The sequence below is a fragment of the Monodelphis domestica genome, chromosome 2, assembly GCF_027887165.1.
Source record: "Monodelphis domestica isolate mMonDom1 chromosome 2, mMonDom1.pri, whole genome shotgun sequence".
NCBI classification, from domain to species: Eukaryota; Metazoa; Chordata; class Mammalia; order Didelphimorphia; family Didelphidae; genus Monodelphis; species Monodelphis domestica.
In genome coordinates this window covers 332,285,072-332,306,841 of record NC_077228.1, presented here as the reverse complement: position 1 = coordinate 332,306,841, position 21,770 = coordinate 332,285,072, and the positions used below count along the sequence as shown (strand labels likewise).

The following is a 21,770-nucleotide window of genomic DNA, read 5'->3' as shown; positions in this document are numbered from 1 at the left end:
TTGTATCAATTCTAAAATCAATCATGACTCAAAGAACTTCCTGTTCTATGCTTAAGCATAGGTCAAAGCCCTTTCCATTGTTTAGCAAAAGGTTTCTGTCCTAAAGTAATCTTAAGAAGGGAGGAGGAGGAACCTCCCATGCCAGTGGGGTTCACATTCCAATAAGAGTTCACACTATCAGTAGGAAATTCCCTCCAAGCATGAAACCTTCCAATAGTGAAATTTCCAACATTCACAAGTCTAAGAAATTTTAAGGTTTACAATACACATGGAATATGTTGTGAAACAGTTAAAGAAACCCACCTTTCACATCTTCTCTAACATACCTTGATCCAGGCAGTTTATTTCACTCCTTTAGTATCTACGTTCACTTGATTTTTCAAAGTACCAGCTTCTAGTCTTATTTATTAAATCAATAGTTCTTTGACTTTCAATTTTATTAATTTCTCCTTTGATTTTTAGGATATCCAATTTAATCTTCATCTGAGGATTTTTAATTTGTTCACTTTCTAGATTTTTAATTTGCATGCCCAATTCATTGACCTCTGTCTCCCTAATTTGTTAATATGTGAATTCAAGAATATAAATTTCCTCCTGAGTACTGCTTTGGCTGCATCCCATAGATATTGATTGGATGTCTCATCATTGTCATTTCCTTCAATGAAATTATCAATTTGTTTCTATGATTTGTTCTTGGAAAATCAAATTATTTAATTTGCAATTTTTGATTTGCCTCTCCATGTTCCCTTACTAATTATTATTTTCATTGCATTGTGGTCTGAAAAGGTACATTTATTTCTGCTCTTCTGGACTTGTTTGCAATGTTTTTATGCCCTAGTGCATGGTCAGTCTTTGTGAATGTACCGTGTGTTGCTGAAAAGGTGTATTCCTTTGTGTCCCTATTTATTTTTCTCCACATATCTACTATTTTTTCTAAGATTTCATTCACTTCTCTTACCTCTTATTAATTTTTTGGTTTAAGTTATCTAGTTCTGATAGAGGAAGGTTCAGGTCTCCCACTAGTATAGTTTTTCTTTCTATTTTATCCTTGAGCTCCAGTAGTTTCTCCTTTAGAAATTTGGATGCTATGCCATTTGGTGCATACATGTTGAGTACTGTTTTTTCCTCATTGTCTATACTGCCTTTTATCAGGATGTAATTACCTTCCTTATCTCTTTTGACTAGATCTATTTTTACTTTGGCTTTGTCAGATATCATGATTGTGACTCCTGCCTTCTTTTTATCAGTTGATGCCCAATAGATTTGGCTCCATCCTCTTACTTTTACCCTATGCGTGTCTACCTCCCTCATGTGTGTTTCTTGTAGACCGTATATGGTAGGATTTTGGTTTCTAATCCACTCTGCTATTCCCTTGCTTTTTTATGGGTCAGTTCATTCCATTCACATTCAGAGTTATGATTACCAGCTGTGTATTTCTCAGCAGTTTGATTTCTACTCCTAGTCCTGCCCTTTCTTCTTTCACTATTTCCTTCTATCACAAGTGTGGTTTTTTGTTTTGTTTTGTTTTTTGTTTTTAATCCTTACCTTCCGTCTTGGAGTCAATACTGTGTATTGGCTCCAAGGCAGAAGAGTGGTAAGGGCTAGGCAATGGGGGTCAAGTGACTTGCCCAGCGTCACACAGCTGGGAAGTGTCTGAGGCCAGATTTGAACCTAGGACCTCCCATCTCTAGAAATGGCTCTCAATCCACTGAGCTACCCAGCTGACCCCAAGTGTTTTGTTTTTTAAGAGTTACAAATGTCCTCTTTTCTTATAGGATACATATCATTTTAACTTATTGGTTGCCTTAAAAAGAAGTTTTTTGTTTTGTTTTTCTTTTTTTTCCCCTTTCTTAATTAACTTTTGATGATTCTCTTGGGTTCTGTGTTTGGGTATCAAATTTTCTGTTCAGGTCTGATCTTTTCTTTACAAATGCTTGGGATTCTTCTATTTTGTTAAATGATAATACTTTCCCCTGTAAGAATATAGTCAGTTTTGCTGGGTAGTTGATTCTTGGTTGTAGACCTAGTTTCCTTGCTTTCTGGAATATCATATTGCATGCCTTTCGGTCCTTCAGTGTAGGTGCAACAAGATCCTGTGTTATTCTCACTAGTTCCATGGTATCTGAATGACTTCTTAGCAGCTTATATTTTTTCCTTGGTCTGATAGTCCTTGAATTTGGCTATGACATTCCTGGGTGTTGTCAGTTGGGGATTAAATACAGGAGGCGATTTGTGGATTCTTTCAATCTCCATTTTACCCTCTTATTCTTGAATATCAAGGCAGTTTTCTTGGATAATTTCCTGTAGTATTATGTCCAGGCTTATTTCTTCTGGTAGACCAATGATTCTTAAGTTGTCTCTCCTGGAATGATTTTCCAAATCTTCTGTTTTGTGAATGAGGTGTTTCATATTTTCCTCAATTTTTTTCATTCTTTTGATTTTGTTTTATAGTTTCCTGCTGCCTTCTGAAGTTGCTTGCTTCTAATTTTGTAGTTTGGTTTTTAATGATTGAATTTCATCCCCTGTAGTTGCCTGCACTCTTACTCCTCTCATTATGTTGATCTGTGGGTTTGGGCTTTTCTGTCAGCCTTCACCCTTGGAGCTTAGCCAAAGTATTTTTGACTTTTGCTTTTTGTTTTAATAAGGCTTTCTGAATGCATCAGTTGTAACCATAAAATAATTAGTATTAAACGTATCATATATATCCAAATGAGTGATGCTACCTTCTGGTTTATGCTTCAGGAATTTGCTTATTCTATAACTTCAGCTTGATATTTTTTTTAAGGTATTATAAAAGACCTGTGTTTTGCTAAAATGAACTGGGATATGAGGAAGTCATTAGAAAGTGAGAAGGGAAAAAAATTTTAATGATATAATTATCATAAATAACTGTAAATTGTTTATGATAAACAATTTTCAGTGACAGCAAATTGTCATCCTTTAAAAATAGATTTGATTTTTAGAATCCATTTTCTAAATGACCCTCAGAGCCCATTAAACTAGGTCTCACAAATAATGGGAATGATTAAGCTGACTGCTTTTTTTCTTCATAGCTTTAAAGGAGACTGATTTTATTTTCTGGTAGGAAACTGCCTCTGAAGGCAATTTTAAGAATGAGTTATAGAGGGCTTTATCTATGGTCTAAATGGACTGCCTTTGCTGGACTTACTCTTATATATCCCTCTTCCTCTTTGCCTTTAATTGCTGTTAAAATTTTTTTTGTTGCCATGGTTTTTAGAATTTTATGAAAGTAGCCATAGAGTCTGGCTTAATTTTCTAGAGTAGTAGTTAAGGATATTCTGACACCAAAGTGCCTTCAAAACTTGATCTTCTGATTTTGATTGCTGCTGCTTTTTTAAAAAATTAATTTGCTTGAGAATTACATTAAAATTCCCAGGGACCTCCTTCTCTTGCTCACACTAGAGAACTCATCACTTGAAGACAAAATTTATATAGAAACTACATCTTTTATATTTCTATTTACCAGTTCTTCCTCTGGATATTGACATTTACAAGTTATTCTTTATATATTAATTCTGTAGCTGTATATGTTCTTTTGGTTCTATTCATTTTGTTTTTCATAATTTTCTATAGACCATTTCATGTTGGTTTTTTTTTTTAATTAACCTGCTCATTTCTTATAGCACAGTAGTATTCCATCAGAAGCATATGCCACAACTTGTTTTGCTGGGGATTCCTTTAATTTCTAGTTCCTTGCCATTACAGAAAGAGCTGTTTTAAATACTTTATAACATATGATCTTTACCTTTTTCTCTGATCACCTTGGAATACAGACCTAACTGTGGACATAATTTCAGATTGTTCTCCAAAATGGTTGGATCTGTTCATTGCTATAATTTCCCAATAATTCACCTCCACCATCATTAGAATCCCAAAAATTCTTTACCATATACCCTCTTATTCTTAACTTTGAGATTTTTTTAATGTTAAAAGAATATTATATGGGTGTATCTGTCTGCATGTGTGTTAGGTTTTATATTAAAAGTTTTGCAGTAGGTAGTATATAATATGTATGATACACAGAAATTGTGGGCACTGGATTAAATTTTAATTGCTAACAATATAGAGAGAGATTTAGAAGCTGATATTAATTAAAAAAATTAATCAGGATATTGGGGAAATGGGGATATTGTGATCACCAATAGGTCTAGTCTCTATGGTTTTCTTAGTACTTATGTGGCCATCTAACTTTGAATAATATTGATTTACAACTTTTAAATCTTTTTTTCTTTCCTGTAGGATTACAGAGACATAATTGACACTCCAATGGATTTTGCTACAGTTAGGGAAACTTTGGAAGCTGGAAATTATGAGTCACCCATGGAATTGTGTAAAGATGTAAGACTTATTTTCAGCAATTCTAAAGCCTACACGCCAAGCAAGAGATCAAGGGTATGGAATTATTTAATTTTCTTTCCCAAATATTTCACTTTCCTGCTGCTATCTTATAAAATCTATTATTATTGTTGTTGTTGTTGTTATTATTATACCTTTATTTGTAAATGTAAAGAACTGTTTATAGCCAGCTATGTAAATTTTAAAATAACAATGAAATTTTTTTTGACCTGTATTTTCTGTCTTAGAATCATTTCTGTGTATTGGTTCCAAAGCAGAAAAGCGATAAAAGACTAGGCAATGGGGTTAAGTGACTTGACCAGGGTCACATAGTTCAGAAGTATTTGAAGCCAGGTTTGAATCCAGAACCTCCCTTCTCTAATCTTGGATGTACTAAGTTGTCCCCTGAATTGTTTTCCAATTTGCAAACGTAACTTAGATATTTGTTCATTAACTATGAAATGAAATTGAATACAAAAATCTCATGCCATATTAATTTGTACTGTCAGAAAATGAAAAGTTATCTGAAGAAAAAAAAATTTTTGGAAATAGTGAAGGAATCCTATTTTGCAAATGGAGCAAATATTTTTCTAAAACTAAATTGTCTTTTTTAAAATACTGTATTTTGTGTGGGTGATTTATAAAAGTTAATTTTAAAATATTTTCCTGGTTTTGTTAAATCAAAAGAAAAGGGGAACTTTGGAAATGAATTAGAAAATCTCAGGATCTCAGGATATGTAATCCAGTCCATTGTGTATTCGGTAAAGCTATGGCTAGTTAAGTCAGTAGTGAAAAAGGTACTCTGGGGACCCTTATGGATGATATGCAGTGCACATAATCATTTTTTTTAACCTTTACCTTCTCTGTCTTAGTATCCTTTCTAAGATAGAACAGTGTCAAGGGCTAGACAGTTGGGGTTAAGTGACTTGCCCAAGGTGTGTGTCTAAGGCCTGACACTCTATCCATTATTCTACCTAATATTAATTAATATATCTGAATTAGACTTCAAGGCTATAGATGTTGCACCAAATTAAAGTCTTGACAAAAAATTTACATTTAGGAGGCAGCTATGTGCTATACTGTGTTAGAGCATTAAATCTGCAGTCAGGAAAACCTGAGATCAAATTTGACCTCAGATACTGTCTAGCTGTGTGACCCTAGACAAGTCATTTAACCTATCTCAATTTCCGCATCTGTAAAATAGAGATAATAATAGCGCCTAACTCCTAGAATTGTTGCAAAGATAAAATGAGATAACTGAACATACTATATACTGCCTGACACATAGCAGATGTTTAATAAATGATTATTTCCTTCCTTCCAATTAAGGCATAACTCTCCTAAGCATACATATGTAATCAGAAATATCTTTGAGTAAATAAGTGTTTGACTTTTTTAATTTAAAATTTGCTATTGAAAATATATGTATTCAATTCTATATCATGAATTCACTGAATAGTAAACTTACTATTGATAAATAATTTTTAAACATTGACACAATTCCTTTATTTATAGATTTATAGCATGAGTTTGCGTCTGTCAGCTTTCTTTGAGGAACACATTAGTTCAGTTTTATCAGATTATAAATCTGCTCTTCGTTTCCACAAACGAAATACGATAACAAAAAAGAGGAAGAAAAGAAACAGAAGCAGCTCTGTTTCCAGTAGCACTGCATCAAGGTACGTAGTTGTTTCTGTTTTTAAAAGCATGAAATGATCCATATGTTTGACATATCTGTATGGTTCAACTTGGTGTTTTTTTTTTAATGCTTCCTTTACTATTCCCTATATTGCAGAATGATATATTTGACATGCAAGTTCCTATGATGTGGAAGATTTTTAAACTTTAACTAACGCTATACTAGTGTAAGTGCTTAAATTCAAATAAAAATATCTGAAAAAACCCAGCATTTTTAGGATAGTGATGGTATCATGCTTTTCCCTCTCATATAACTATAGCATTTACAGTGATCCTTTCCTAAAGATTCACTTATCTGAGGTTCATTACTACTTAAAATTCACTATAATTGTCATGTTTGACATTTCATTACAGTACAAATGATTTTGAATCTCACAGTATTACAGAAGTTGAGTATGCATATGTATATGTTCATCCTCATGTAACTACAAGTGATCATGTGTGTTACAAGCTTCATTTTTTGAAATTACAGCCCTGAAAGGAAAAAAAGATTGCTAAAACCTCTTCTGAAAGCAGATATCTCTACCTCCCCATTTTCTACACCTTCAAGAGCAACAGCCCCAAGACACAATGCTGCTCAAATGAATGGAAAAACTGTTGAGTCCAATTCTGTGGTGCGAACTAGAAGCAACAGAGGACTTACAGACCTGACTGTCACTGAGCAACCATCTACTTCTTCTGGAAGCAAGCCTTTAATTTCAAAACCTAGTGTTTCAACAATAACCGGGAAAACAAGTAAATCATTCATAATTTCTAAATTTGAGACTTTTGTATTAATTTTCCTTACTTAATATGTTTACCCTGTGACCTATGTCTAAATTACCATACTTTCTTTAGCTACTTTGTAAAATGAAATATGCTACATTTGCATAGAGTTCAGCAAGTTTCTTCAGAGGATTCTGTGTTTTGAGTTTTCAACCTTTTTTAAACCATGGTGTGTTTTTTTGTTTGGATTCATAAAACACAACTAGCCTGTACTTTGTGAAACCTAAATAATTCTTTGTATTTCTTTTCTGCTTTTGCTTTATTGTTTTGTTTCAAATCAACTAAAATAGAGGGACCTATTCTTTTTCTTGGACTATTATATTTTTAGACTAATGTTTGAGACTTTCTTTTAAAAATCATATAGCAGAGATATGTCCAGCTCATTGTAGGAGGGGATGATGGATCTTTTAATAGCTATTTTATGGAACTTGAGTAAAATTAGCTATATTATAATACTTGCTCTAGGGTAAAATTTTTGGAATGTTTACTTGATAAAAAAAAGTGCAAAACCATTTGAAAGGTTTGTAAACTATCTACTCTACTGTCTTCTCATTGAATCAAAAATCTCATCAGTTGTCTTTTCCTTTACTTCTCAGGACCATTTGACCATGACCATGACAAACCTCTTGTAAAAATGATTCTGAGGGCAGCTGGGTGGCTTAGTGAATTGAGAGCCAAGCCTAGAGACAGGACGTCCTAGGTTCAAATCTGGCCTTAGACACTTCCTAGCTGTGTGACCCTGGGCAAGTCACTTGACCCCCATTACCTAGCCCTTACCACTCAACCAAGTAACCTTCTTTATAGATGACTCCCAAAATTTTATCTTCAAACCTAGACTTTGGCTCTATAATAATCAGTTGGGAGTTTAAAGTAATCTTGGACTTTCCTTTCTCTCATATCCATCCAATTATTCAATCTTCTTTCATTTCTCCTTCTTGCATATATTACAATAAAATTGTAATGATTAGACTCAAAAATAATAATAAATTCCTTTAATAAAAGTATATATTTACATAGCCCTTTAAAATTTGCAAAGTACACACATTTTCATTTGAACATCACAGATATAAAGTAGGTAAAACAATTTTACTGTCCTTATTTTATAGGTGCAGAATCTGAGGTTCAGAGTGGTGGTGTGACTTTACTAAAATCACACAGGTCTAGAAGAGGGAATGTCAACTCAGGCCTTTCTACCTTGAAATTTAACCCTAATGAATCAAATCTATAACTTCTTTTTCTTTTGTAATCCTTCCTGCCCCTACCAATGCAATTTTATTTTCCATTGTTCAGTAGGGCCTACTTTCCATGGTTTTTAGCTCATTCATCTTCATCCAAAGGTCAAGAAGTTCTTCAGCAGTGGTCTCTTCTGCTTTCCTTTTTACACTTTTTTAAGTTTTTCTTTGTGTTTTGGTTGGATGAGAGGAATAGGAGTCTGTAGAATGCTGAACTCTGTGGGGCAGGAGCTGGGGAGCGAAAGCATATAAGTGGTTTCAGCAGGTGTTCATTCATAGTAGTTATTTCAGCCATCTGCCCTAGGTCTTAGAACAAATTTCTCCCCATTTACAGGGGCTATCTCAAATCACATAATTTGGGAAAGAGTTTAATTGTCTTCTGTCCTCTCCATATCTGAAAAAGAATATCTACTACAGCATATCTCTATAATGGTCATCCAGCCTCTCCTAAAGCTGCCTATTTATATTTGTCAATAACCCTAATTGTGGGACAAGTTTGTCCTTACATCAAGTCCAGATTTGCCTCTCTATGATTTCTACTCATTATTCCTAGTTCCCAATATTAGTCCAAATAGAGCAAGTCCAATCCCTGTTTTTGTATGAGTCTCTTAACCCTCAAAAAGTACTTAAAGTACTTAACAATAACTACAATGTTCTCTTAACTTATCTCTTAGACTAAAACCCCCTAGTTCTTTGAACTAGTCATATGACATGATTTATAATTTTCCAAACCTTCAGGCCTTTTTTCAGACAAAATACTAATGCATTTACCACTTTATCCAAGTGTAAAACTTTATACATTTACTATTAAACTGCATATCATAAGAATAATCTCAATCTTCTAGGTCTATTAGAATCTTCTGAGGTTCTGCTTTGCCTTCTAATGTGACAACTTCCTCTTCTACAATTGTGTCAAATTCAAATTTGAGCAGGATATAATCTTCCATGTGCAGTAGATTACAAGTTTATGATTATGCTCTTCTTCCCATGTGATATGTTCTACCCTGCTTTTTCATATTTCCAAATCCAGTTTACCCTATCCTTCAAGACCAAACTGAAATTCCATTATCATCTCTCAGTTTCTTTCTGACAACACTTAACACAATTGATCTCTTTTCATCTTCATCATCTTCTAAATATTCCCAGATATAGGATGCATACTTAAGTCCTTTCACATATTCTATACTCCCACTAAATTGGGTTATTTGCTGTTCTTCACATATAAAATTTTATCTACCAAAACTCTGTGCCTTTATGACACTTCCCATTCTTCAAATTACTTTCTCCTCACTTCTATCGCTTAGAATACTCCTTCAAAACTCAATCTAAAGTGCCCCCTCCTACTTCCTGAAAATAATGAGCCTAATTCTCAGACCAAACACAAAAACTAATAATGATAATAGCTAATATTTTTAAAGAGCCTCCTCTTTATAAATGTATGGTAGGCATCGTGCTAACTAAACACTTTACCATTCTTATCTCATTTGATCCTCAACAACCATACATGGTAAATGTTATTATCATACCCATTTTACAGTTAAGGAAACAGACAAAAATGTTAAGTGACTTACTTGTAGTCACACAAGATAGTAAGTGTCTGAGGCTGAATTTGAAATCAGGTCCCCCAGACTTCAGGCATAGTGTTCTATCCACCTAGCTGCCCCCAAAATAACATGTTGACATTGGACTCCTACATAAAAAGCACTAGCTCATTGTAGCACTTGTCACAACATATAGATAGTATTGCCTCTGCAAACACAGGGTCATCTCTATACCATACTCAAGTATTAGAGCCAACTGTAATGGAAGTTCATCAAAAGTATTAATAAGTAGTGATAATAAACATTGTACCAAAATTTCCAATCTGACTAGATTAATCAAAATATAGTGAAGACAGCTTTCCATTTCTGAATGGCCCTCTTCTCTTTTAAAACTGATGTTTTTAAATGGAAAGTTGTATTAGACCACATTTTTTGAACCTTGCTAATATAGTTATGCATGATTAGAGGCAGTCATGGCTATTTCATTTTTTTCTAAAGGATGATTGAATAGGAATTAAAGTACCTTTAATTGATAAAGAAGGTTCAGTGAATTTTGGCTTGGTTCAGTGGATTTTGACTTACAAGAACCTTTTCTTTTCTTTTTTTTTTCAGTATTGGAGAATTCTGCAAAACATTCCAAAAATGTAAATACTCTTTCGGGCCCTAGTCAATCTAATTTTAGTCACAGCACTAGGAATAACTCTGCAAGAGAAAATGTGGAGAAGGAAAAGCCAGTCAAGCGTAAAATGAAATCATCTACTCTTGCCAAGTCACCCACTCCTGTTCAGCAAGGTATAGTGTTAACTTTTCATGTATATTTTAAGGTGTGGTAGAAATCATTAATTATTCTGGATTTAATGTTAAACAGTATTAACATTCAGCTTTTAGACTGCCTGTGTTATATCCAATCTTTTCTGTGAAATGTTGACTTGTATAAAGATATAGTTTCAACCAGAACAAATCTAGAGATCTGTGTAGAAACAAACTCATTTGTTTATGTCATGCATAAAACATTTTCTTGTTCTTTTGAAAGAATTGGTGGGTTTCTTCTGAAGTTTAAGAATAAATTTCCAAGTTCATTGAAATATAGGTTTTCTTTGTAGAAACTTTGTTCAGGGGAGACTTGGTAAAGTGGTTGGTTGTTAAAGCATACTGAACACGTTAAAACTGATTTCACAAGGTCAATAAACAAATCCTAAGTTATTCATGTGCTTGCTACCTGTTTTCTTTTTTCATTCTTTGTCTCTATTATCCTCAACTTTTTAATAGTTAAATACTTTATTTGACCTGTATTTCTTCTCAGTTACTCTCACTTCCAAAATTTTACATCCTAAAATAATGTCTGTATTTTTAAATATTAATGTCTTCTTTGGCACTATCATTACCTAATTAACTCTATATCCTAGCAAATTTAATTTTTCAATTTGGAAATGGTACAACCAAATCATAATAAAATTGGCCAGTTGCCTGAAGTATATTAATTAATGAGTAATTAGTTCTTTAACATTGATATAATAGGCATCTTCCAGTTTTAAAATAGGTTGTATTCTAAATGTTCTATAGTTGGTAGTCTGGAAATTTTGAAACATTTTCCCCCAGAAATAGTTACATGTGGTAGCTTAATTCCCAGATCAGCCCCCACAAAAAAACCAGTTTAACCCATAATGTATTTTCATTATAGTTCTACTATAACCATTATGCATAACAAAGCTTTTAGGGAAATGTGGTCACAGTTCCATCTAGAGATACTAAGATCTTCTGTCAACTCCAAACCACAGCTAGTACCTAAGACTTGGTTAGAAAATGAGGGTATTAATTATAGGTCTTCCATAATGTCACTTTGAAGAAAATCAGTCAATTAGTCTATTTCTCTCATAGGTTAAATTGTATTATTGTGGACACTATTTCCTTTCAAGAAACATTAAGTGCCTGGCACATGCTATGCTATACATAATATATAGCACAAGCTATTTTCTTAAGAATCTTATGTCAAAATATTTTATAACTTTATAACATGTAAAGTAAGATTGATGCAATGGAGAAATGCAAAGTGCTGTAAGGAATTTGATAAGGGAACTTTCATTGAGGGTATATGAAAAGGAAAAAGAAAGGCTTAATGGAGGTGAGCACTTTATAAAAAGAAGTGTTCTGTGTGTCAAAGAAATTTTTGCCTTAGTAAATGGCCCATAAAATCTTCTTCATTAACCTCCTGTCAAAATTTAAACACATAAAATCATTAGCTGTGTGGGAACAAATGAGTGAGAATAGTGTGGGCCATGTATCTTTCTTTTTTCTATGACATGTTAAGAACATGTCTTGCTTCATTGGAGAAGTTGTTTTTTGTGTCTAGATTCTATGAATCAAATTTGGATTCTAGCATTGTGTTCATATTAAGAAAGTATCTTTATACCAAAATAATTGAATGAGATGTAGAATTTATTCTTCGATTTTTATTACCTTTGTTTATAAAATCTAATTCTTACCTATTTTGCTGATATATTATGAAAGTAGAGTGAAAATTTACTTGAAATCACTTGATAAAACTTTCTCTTAATATTTTTAACAGCCAGGAACTTCTCTGTGCTAATGTAAAAAGTACCATTTTATTGTTATTATCTGACATATGTTCTTGGAGAATATTCTTTTAATTTGAATTCTATTGTGTCTATTAGGAGTCTTTAAAATATTGTCATATCCCTGCTGAATCATTAACTGAATTATTTTACTATTCTAGCAAATAATATTTTTGTAGCTCCTTCATAAAAAGGTTTTTGGAAAGAAAGCCCATGGTCAACACAAGGTAATTTGTGGAACAGTGTAAGGGAATATTGAAACATTATTATACGAGTTTATCCCAAACCTCCATTTGATATTTGTTATCCATGGGGATATAATGGCAGTCAGTATATAGAAATGAATATTTGGTATATTCTGGTATAAATCTGGTATAGTGAGATAAAAGAATTTGGGCTTGCAGTTATGAAATCTGATTTCTTAGTCATATCTCTTCCTGAGTTGCTGTATGGTTTTAGATAAATCATTGTTATGTCTTATGACTTAACTATTTTCTTCTGTAACAATAATAATACTGAAAGTATCTTTTTGAAGGTTATGTTTACTTTTTGCAAAAAGTAGAATGAGTTTATTATGCATTATGAAAGCTAACAAAAATGCAAATTCATCTCCTCTATATGCTATAATAACACTCTATTATTGTGCTCTCTTAGCAGATTGCAAGAATAATGCTTTGACATCAGGAAGCATCCAAGTAAATGGGCATGGAGGTCAGCCATCAAAACTTGTTGTAAAAAGAGGCCCTGGAAGGAAACCTAAGGTAGAAGTGAATATAAACAGCAATGAAGTTGTACACAAGAAAAGAGGTAGAAAGCCCAAAAAACTACAGTATATGAAACAGGAAAATTCAGAGCAGAATATTGTGCAAACCATCAGCAATGTGATTAATGATGAAGTAACTGCAGCTTCTTCAGCGTGCAATTTTATTTCTGAAACTCATGTTGTAAAAGAAGATTTGTTACAAAAAAAGGGCCGTGGGGGCAGAAAGCCCAAAAGAAAGACAAAGGCACAGAAGCCAGATTCAGACCTTATGGTTTCTTCAAGTGTTAAGATGCTAAGAAGAAGCAGCAGAAAAAAGACAGATGAACCTATGGATGAGGATGAAGGGTCTGAGGAACTTAAGGGCTCTGAGCCTCACATGAGAACTAGAAACCAGGGTCGAAGGACAGCATTTTACAATGAAGATGACTCTGAAGAAGAACAAAGGCAGCTATTATTTGAAGACACCTCTTTGACTTTTGGAACATCTAGCAGAGGACGAGTTCGAAAGTTGACTGAAAAAGCAAAAGCTAATTTAATTGGTTGGTAATGTGTACCAAAATATTTTACTTTAAATGATATAAAGCAGGTACAGTTAAGGAATAAGTAGAACCAAGGTTTCTGCTTCCTTGCTGCTATTATGGATTATGAGAGAATGTTATGATTTGAAAGAATTAGCAAAAGAGAAAAAAAGAAAAAAAGAAACTTAAAGAACACTTCCTTAAAGAAATATATATTTTAAATGTTTGCTATTTATTGCCCTCAAATAGGTTATACATTTCAACAGTCATTTTGTTCACAGTTCAGAGGGGAGCAATTGAAGGCATTTGAGCAATTCCTGGTTTATTTATGGAAGAGAAAGATCTGCTTGCACTGTGGAGGTGCATCATATACCTAGTGACAGAACTTTTCATGCTACAATGTATGTTATTTTTGACCAAGCAAGGTACATTTCTATTGATTATAGAAATCTTGTCTCCTAGGAAGACAATGTTGCAAAGAGTGGCAGTAAAATAAGAATTTTATTTCCAGTAAAGATACATATAAAATTACCAAACTTTGCTAATCTTTAATTTCAGTAACTATGGAAAAATTCATCTATAGAAACTTAAAACAAGCTGTTTTTGCTTTATCCCATTTCTGCCAAAACTAGGGGGAGGGGGGAGCTCTCACAAAAAAAAAAAAATATATATATATATATATCCACATTGGAAAAAGTTTGATTGATGTCTAATTTTTCAGACCTTGATTCTTGTATCAATCACTAAATCTCTGTTTATTGTGCCAAAGACTGAGCATCAGTGCAGTGGGAAGCCTGTTTTTGACTTCCATACAGCATACAATTTTCAATGATGGAAAAAAGCTGTATATTACTCTAAATAGCAAGTTACTTAAAATTGTGCTAAGATGTTGCCTTTTGGTACTTAATAAATAATGCACTGGTGGGAGTCCTTTGACAGAGATGTTTTAGACAAAATATTTAAGTGGTTAAAGGATTCAAGGAAATTACAGGAAAAGTATGGGATTTGCTGTTTACTTGATCTGGATTAATATCATTTCTACAACTTTAGACACTAGGCTAAAATGACTTACAAAGAAACGTGTGTGTGTATATATATATATATTAAGAGGTGGATATATAAAATATATATACAAACACATACAATATTACCCAGGTAAAATTCTTTTCAGGATTTTTAAAATAGCACTAGAATAAAAATAAAATTTCAAAATATCATACTTTATAGTTTAATTTTAAGGGGAAGATTGGTTATTTTCAATTATAAAGGTTAAAATAGGCCAAATCACTTTTTATGCAATCATGTTTTATACAGTGGTCTCATTGCACATTGTGTTTTTTCTGCACTTTTTACGGTATCCTTATCACGCTGATAGAAGTCAATATACACCCTAAAGAAAAATTCCATTTAATGATTGTGCCTTGTATTCTATTTTTTTTTTTTGCATCTTTAGTAAAATTAAGTTGTCTATTGTAAATGATAACTATATGACTTAGGGGAATGTATTGCTATATGTACTGCTATGGAAAAGAAAAGCAGTTATTTATTTGTTTATGGTACATTTAGTTATTTTATACCTTAAAAACCAACTTAAAAATACCATTTCTGTTGTTTTAAAAATGTTGTCCATTACAAGAAAAATTTAAAGGATGTAGTATTTTCTGAGGACTGGTATGGTACAAAAATGTAACCAAAATTTTCAGATACTACATTTTTGAAATGGGATTAGGAAACAATGTATTATCATATCCCAGCTGTAGAAGAATAAAGGTCTTAAAATTGAATGTTGCCAAATTAAATTGCATAGTAATCATTAAACATTCTAGTAATGTTAAATATTAGCTATCATTTAATTGTTATAAAGAAAAATAATAGTTGATTCATTTGGATTTTTTTGGTTGTTTATGTTTAGATTTGTGCAAAAATTCTCATGTAAAATTAAGTAAACTATTTTCTAAATTTTGACTGGGTTGATAGGATTTTAATTTTGGGCGGGAAAACGAATTTGAAAACTTTTCAGGTTTATTTATTTTTTCCAACATTTATTTAACTATTCAGTTAAAATTCAGTGGCTAAACCATTCATAATGCAGAAGGTGGAAGGCTTGCTTGGTTGTACAGTAAAATGCAGTCTTTCAGTTATACCATTAAACATAATGGAGTGTTTGACCTTTAACAATGATTAATTTAAAAAGATCTTGTTGCTTTTGAAGGTAATCAATATCAGATGTAATTTCCTGATGTTATCTGCATTATGTTAGAAACAATAGCTCATTCATCTTCTGTAAAAATATATACAAATATACATATATATTTTTATGGTGTGTACAGTATAAAGCTATGAATTCACAAGAAAGACCCATGTAGCATCTTGGAGAGTTTAACAACACTTCTAGTACAGTGTGTGAGAAGATTCTAGCTCTTGAGCAAAGAAATGAGTATTTAAGGTCTTATCTGCAGCACATATTCTTTTTGTTCTGCAAACACTGTATATTTATGACCTTAAGCTTACAGTTTACTAGTAATTAACAGACACTGGTTTCTTAATGAATCATGAATTATTTGGGTCAGGTTCTTTTTAATCAAAATACTTAAAATTTTTATTAGTAATGCAAGATATATTTAAATGTTATATTTTTATAATTTAGCTTCACTATGTTGCAAAGGTTTAGTTCAAAAAATTTTAAGTCCTTACCTTCTTTGTGTGTTTTCTGTTTTGGAAAATGTCCCGAGACACTGATACCAACTCTTTGTGTGGTGTCATACACACGCGCGCGCACACACACAAAATTGTTCTACATGAGCAATAAAACAATCTCATTTGTTAGAATAATTTCATTAACTATGTCTTGTTACATGCATGAAATGTATAAAAGCCATCTGTGTGTTAAGTGACCTAAAATGTAACTCACAAATATTTGTCCCAAAGTGATTTTTTTTTTACAAAACACATAAACATTGCATATATGCAGTTTAAACATTAAATTTAATTATGGTCTCATAATCCTGGCACAGTAGATTTGTAGCTTCATTAATATAAATCCATTGAGCTCTGATATTGTGGTTTAAGACTGTTTTCTGTCTGTAAGTATGTCCTGAGGCCAGAGTTTATTAGAATTATTTCCACTGATTTAAGTATCCAATTTCACTGCAACTGAAAAGAATTATGTTTGATTGTCATTATATTATGACAAGTACTTATATCTTTACAAATTGTCTTCCTCTTTAAATGTGATTTGAATGACTGTATGAAATACTTGTATACATTTTTATTTGTACAATTTAGGATTGGGTTTTGGCATACTTAAAAGATGGGGTTGACGGAATTTAGTATTACTAGGAAATGAATTATGTAAGATATATTATTGACTGACAAAAGGACCCTCATGCAGCATGTATGTTAACTTCTAGAACTGTCACTTGTCTGTATGGTGCAGTAGACCAGTCAATACACTGTTACTGTACAAATGTATTCAAGTACCAATTTTAGCTTGTTGGATGTCAGCAATTTTTTAAAGATTGTCTTTAGACGAAATTAGTACATCCAAGCTTTGCAGTTGCTTCAATTCTAACAACATTCCATGACATGTACCTTGCTCATACCCACTCAAATTTCAGCTGGAAACGGTCATTTTCTGTTTACTACCTAATGAAATTTAATATTTTAAGTAATTTTTAATTTATGTTTTATATTTTTCATATTTCCTTGCAGTTTTTTATAATTAGTTGGGGGAACTGAGATACTCGATTGATTAAAGGGCTATGCATTTTCTGGTTTAGTTTATGTACATAATCTAATGTTCATGCATATTGTAGCGAGGAAAGGATTTTGTTCTCTAGGAATGGCTCATTGCCTGAACATTATTCCTACCAAGGTTGCAAATTAGTATTTTTAATTCCTTGTCTGAACTTCTTAGTTTGGTTTCTTTAAATAAACACTCAAATTTGGGGATTTTGGGGGGGTTGCTTTAATTTTCATGTCATTTAAATTAAATTCAGATTCTACAATCTTTCATTTGCTATGAGAATTGTTTACTACTAACTATTCTAAATACCCTTAAGCACTCCCAGTGAAGAAAACTAGTTTCACTTGTTTTATAAAAGGTAAAATAAAGTCTGAAGACTATAAGTACCAGTTTTGGAGCTCCAGAGATACACTTGTACACACTGCAATAAAAACACAAGAGTAAAAAATGGTCTGAGCTATATAGTTTTGGAGTTTGGTTTTGATAGCTCCTACTTTGTAATTATTTTTGATGCAGATAAATACATCAGGAAATTAACCTTATATGGCACAAACCAAATACATGATGGTGGGTGGTGATAATTATTTGATGAATTTCTACATTTAAAGAACTAAAAGACTAGGTTTTGAATGGTATATCAATGTCCACCTTGTATACATGCATATAAGGCACGTGCACATACATGCTATGTTTTGTGTAAGGTTGTGCATGTTGATTTACCAGTATGATATGCTGTAGAGTATGAGACAAATAAAAGTTACATTTTTGGACCATATTAAAACTGCAAACCAAGACAGGGATCTTGTTAAAGATCTTTTAGAAAAAATATAAATCCTGTCACTTAAGATATTTAGACATGTGTAGAATGTAGCTCAATTTTAAGAAAGTGACCTAGAGGGTTAATTTTGAAACTGACACATTTTCAGATTAAAAATACACTTATTTTGTACAGAATACAATGTTAAATCTGTTGTATGTAATAAATGCCATACAATTTCAAAACAAAATAATTCTTTAGCTTTATCCAGTTTTTTTTCTTCCAGAAACCTGGAGCATCATGTTGTTATAACCTGCAGTATCACAACAGGATAACAGTGCCCTTTCTTTTTGTACATACTGATTGGACCTTTCTTTACTGTTATGTGGACACTTTCTATGTTAGTTTTGATGCATAATTCTTTGAATCTTTTATACAAACTAGAATGTATGTGTAAGAATTCCTGTCACTGCAATGTAGTAACTATAAACTTATTTTTAAATAAATAGAAAACTTGTTTTTCTAAGCTATTTAGTAATGCCTCTTCTTTCTACTTATCCACCCCTCTGTCATTATAAATCTTATTTAATCTTTCCATACACCATAACAGATGTAATCTCAAAGTCCATTTTAGGTTTAATTTTAACTCTGTGTTGTGGGAGAGTTTCTCTATGTTTACAGTGAATATTTCTGTTTAATGTGAGAATTCCCAGGATTGTAGATAGCTTTCATTTTCATTTGACATCCATTTAGTATTCAGATTTATATTAGAGACCGTCATACTTTTCTTTTATGGGAATCTGAATTTAAAGTCCATAATTCACTGCATATTACTTCAGAGTCAATTCCTGTGTACATTAAATTATCTAATAAGACCTAGATCTCAATCCAATAAACACTACACTTTTTTTGTGTGCAAGAGCACCATGCCAGTTTGATGAGGATATAAAGAAAATGACAAAAATAATCCTCAAGTTCACATTCTACTAAGAGAATATCATGTAAACATTTTTACATTGTAATTTGAGAATGACGATTACACTAGAAGCCAAAGATAACAGTGAAGATTTCCCTTATGAGATAGGACATGAGTTGACCCTTAAAAGGAATTAGATACTATAGGATTTTTACAGGCAATTCTTGGACCATTGGGATTTTGTAGGCAGTGGATCCCTTCATGGTCTCCAAAAATTTGTAGGATTTTTAATAATAATTAAAAGAGAGGAGAAAGCAAAAAAAGGTTCTTTGTCAAGTGAGCAGAGCAAAGAAAGCCGGAGACTCACACCTGCAGCACTTTACCAAAAGCACAAGCTCCAAAAAAAGCCATGCATTGTGGGTCTCAACCAAGTTTATGTCTTAACGTAAAATGAGGACGTAACTTAAAAGGATGCTGGGAATGTAGCTCAGGTGTTCAAATTTTTCATCTGCACGATACTAAGTGGCAAATGAGGAAAGGAGTAAATTCTAGGGATGGAGAACATGCCTTTACAAAAGCATGGAAGCAGGAAATAGAGGATCCAATGTGCAAAATGTGCCTTAATTGGCAGGCAGAGGAGTAAAAGTGACTTTTGCATAATAAGAGAAGCTTTGTTGTAGTAAGAAGAACACTAGATTGAAATCAAAACCTCTGTTGAAATCCCATCTTTACACTTGAATAACCAATACTTGTCTCTCTCTGGGTCTTATTTTCCTAAATTTTAAAGTGGGAAATTTGTGCTATATAACCTGAAAACCTCCAATGAAATTCTTACACATTTTCATTATATACACATGTATTAAATTATATCAATTATTAATATCCCAAAATGAAAATAAGGGCAGTCTAACTAATTATGCTTTCAAAATCTATCACTAAAGGGAAAATATTTCAAACCAACATTCCATTATTAAAATATTTTTTCCCAAAATATACAAAGAAATTCTGTCCCTTTCCACCTCACATTTACAGTGGATATTCTTGAAGTGTCACACAATTTAAGAAATAGGTATTAAGCACTTACTTTGTGCTTAATGGGATTCTAAGATGAAAAATATATGCACTTCAGGAAGCTTTTTCTGGAGAGTATTTTCAATCCAATCTGTAATGTCATTGTTGTCCAGAACTTGCTATAAGTATCCTTGGGCAATATAGATGGCTCTCTTCTACTTAGTTTATATGGGGCATTTTGAAGTGAATATGCAATGTGGAAGCAATTACTTTCAGCCACAGAAATAGTTGAAAGTTCATCCAGAGGTGATACTAAGTAAAACTGGATTAACATGGAAAGAATAAAATTATAATAAATGTGGAGGACACAAATTCTGTGTTTAGAAGTAGTCATACATGAAGATGGGATGGTATAGAACCACATTAAGTTGTAGCAAGTTAGTCCGGTTTGGCCAAAACAATGCTATGTGAATAATGTGAAATAAGGCTAAAAAAGATCAGTTGGAATCAGATCTTGAGGGCTTTAAATGACAGACTGAGCAATTTCGATTTTATCCTGTGAGCAATTTGTTTTTTTGGTAGAGATGTGATATGGTCAGCACTCTCCATTAGGAAGATCATTTTGGAAAAGTATAAATTATAAAACATGGGGAGGAAAGTATTTTGTTTGGGGTTTGGGTTTTTTTTTGCACGATTTCTATTTATGATACATGGATAATGGTCAGGATGACTGGGTTTGAACCCTGCCTTATATATAAATGAACTATGTGACCAGGGAAGGGGAGAGGGGAAGTAGCAGTCTTTGTGGACCTCAATTTCCTTGTTTGAAAAATGGAAAAATAGTGCCTACCTCACAGGGCTGTTGTGAGGATCAAGTAAGATAACATGTAAAGTACGTGAAAAACCTAAAAATTAAATGATAGCAATTACTATTATAAAATTACATAAATAACAAAACAGCCAAAATGTTTAAAGATGTTTTTGTTTACTGTTTTCCTAGAAATGATTTTTGTTGACAAGTGATTAAAACCTTTAAAAATTATCCAAGTTTCCATTTAAAGAAAATTATGTTTGTAAAACAAGTTTAGATAAAGAAATAATAGGCATTGGAACCTAAACACAGGTTTCGAATTGTGTTTTTGTACATATACCATTAATAATACTTGGCAAGATTTGTGTTTTTGTTGTTTGGGGTCTGAACCTTTGATTTCTGCAGTGTGAGGAATTTTATACAATACAGGTTGCCAACATATCATCTTATAGAGAGCCTCCTAGGGCACTGACAAGTTAAAGGGCATGTCCAGGATTACATAGCCCCCTACCATGGGCAGCCTCTCTCACAGGGCTTGTGTGTCTTTGAGCACTCCTTGAGAGTCAGGACTGTCTTAGTATTCCCAGCAAAGAATTTAGCTAAGAATTTCATGCTATTTGACGGTGTGAGGACATAAAATTTCATCTAAATGTCCGTTATTACTTCAAAACTGATCTTGCTCACTTCCATAGTTTTAGCAGAAAAAAATGGGCACAGAAGTGACTTGTCCATGGTCACCTTGCTGGGTGCCAATCATCAAGCAGACTGACCACTTCTCAGTCTAGTAATTATTCTTTTTGAAAGGATTCGCTGATTTCAAAGTACAAAAGAGAATATTTTAAATAACTGCCAATAGATGAGCCAATGTTGTTTAATAGAGTATTTCATAATAAACTGCTCCCTTCCATTATCACAACCACTAAATTGCTTAAATAAAAGCCATTGTGTTCTACATTTTTGCTAAGACATACTATATTTGGCATATTTGGCATTGATATATTTTAAAACTTCAACTTACTAGTTAACTTTCTTGTTTTCAAGCTCCAGATATATCATAATTGATACTGATTGCAGTGTGGAATAC

The 21,770-nt window shown here is 32.6% G+C and overlaps 1 protein-coding gene across 4 annotated transcripts in view; it reads left to right on the top strand.

Annotated features, from left to right (window-relative positions):
• Positions 1 to 18,474, top strand: part of PHIP (pleckstrin homology domain interacting protein) — a 187,256-nt gene extending 168,782 nt beyond the window's left edge. For 2 of the 4 annotated variants that reach the window (XM_001365983.4, XM_056818518.1), the window contains 5 exons: positions 4,261 to 4,413; positions 5,872 to 6,035; positions 6,527 to 6,789; positions 10,205 to 10,384; positions 12,820 to 18,474. In XM_001365983.4, the coding sequence (XP_001366020.2) occupies positions 4,261 to 4,413; positions 5,872 to 6,035; positions 6,527 to 6,789; positions 10,205 to 10,384; positions 12,820 to 13,475 (1,416 nt within the window). In that variant the 3' untranslated portion in view covers positions 13,476 to 18,474. Of the gene's footprint in view, positions 1 to 4,260; positions 4,414 to 5,871; positions 6,036 to 6,151; positions 6,222 to 6,526; positions 6,790 to 10,204; positions 10,385 to 12,819 lie in introns of those variants that run through there. The other 2 variants (XM_007484241.3, XM_007484242.3) reach the window with 2 other exon arrangements.
• The last annotated feature ends 3,296 nt before the right edge of the window (positions 18,475 to 21,770 follow it).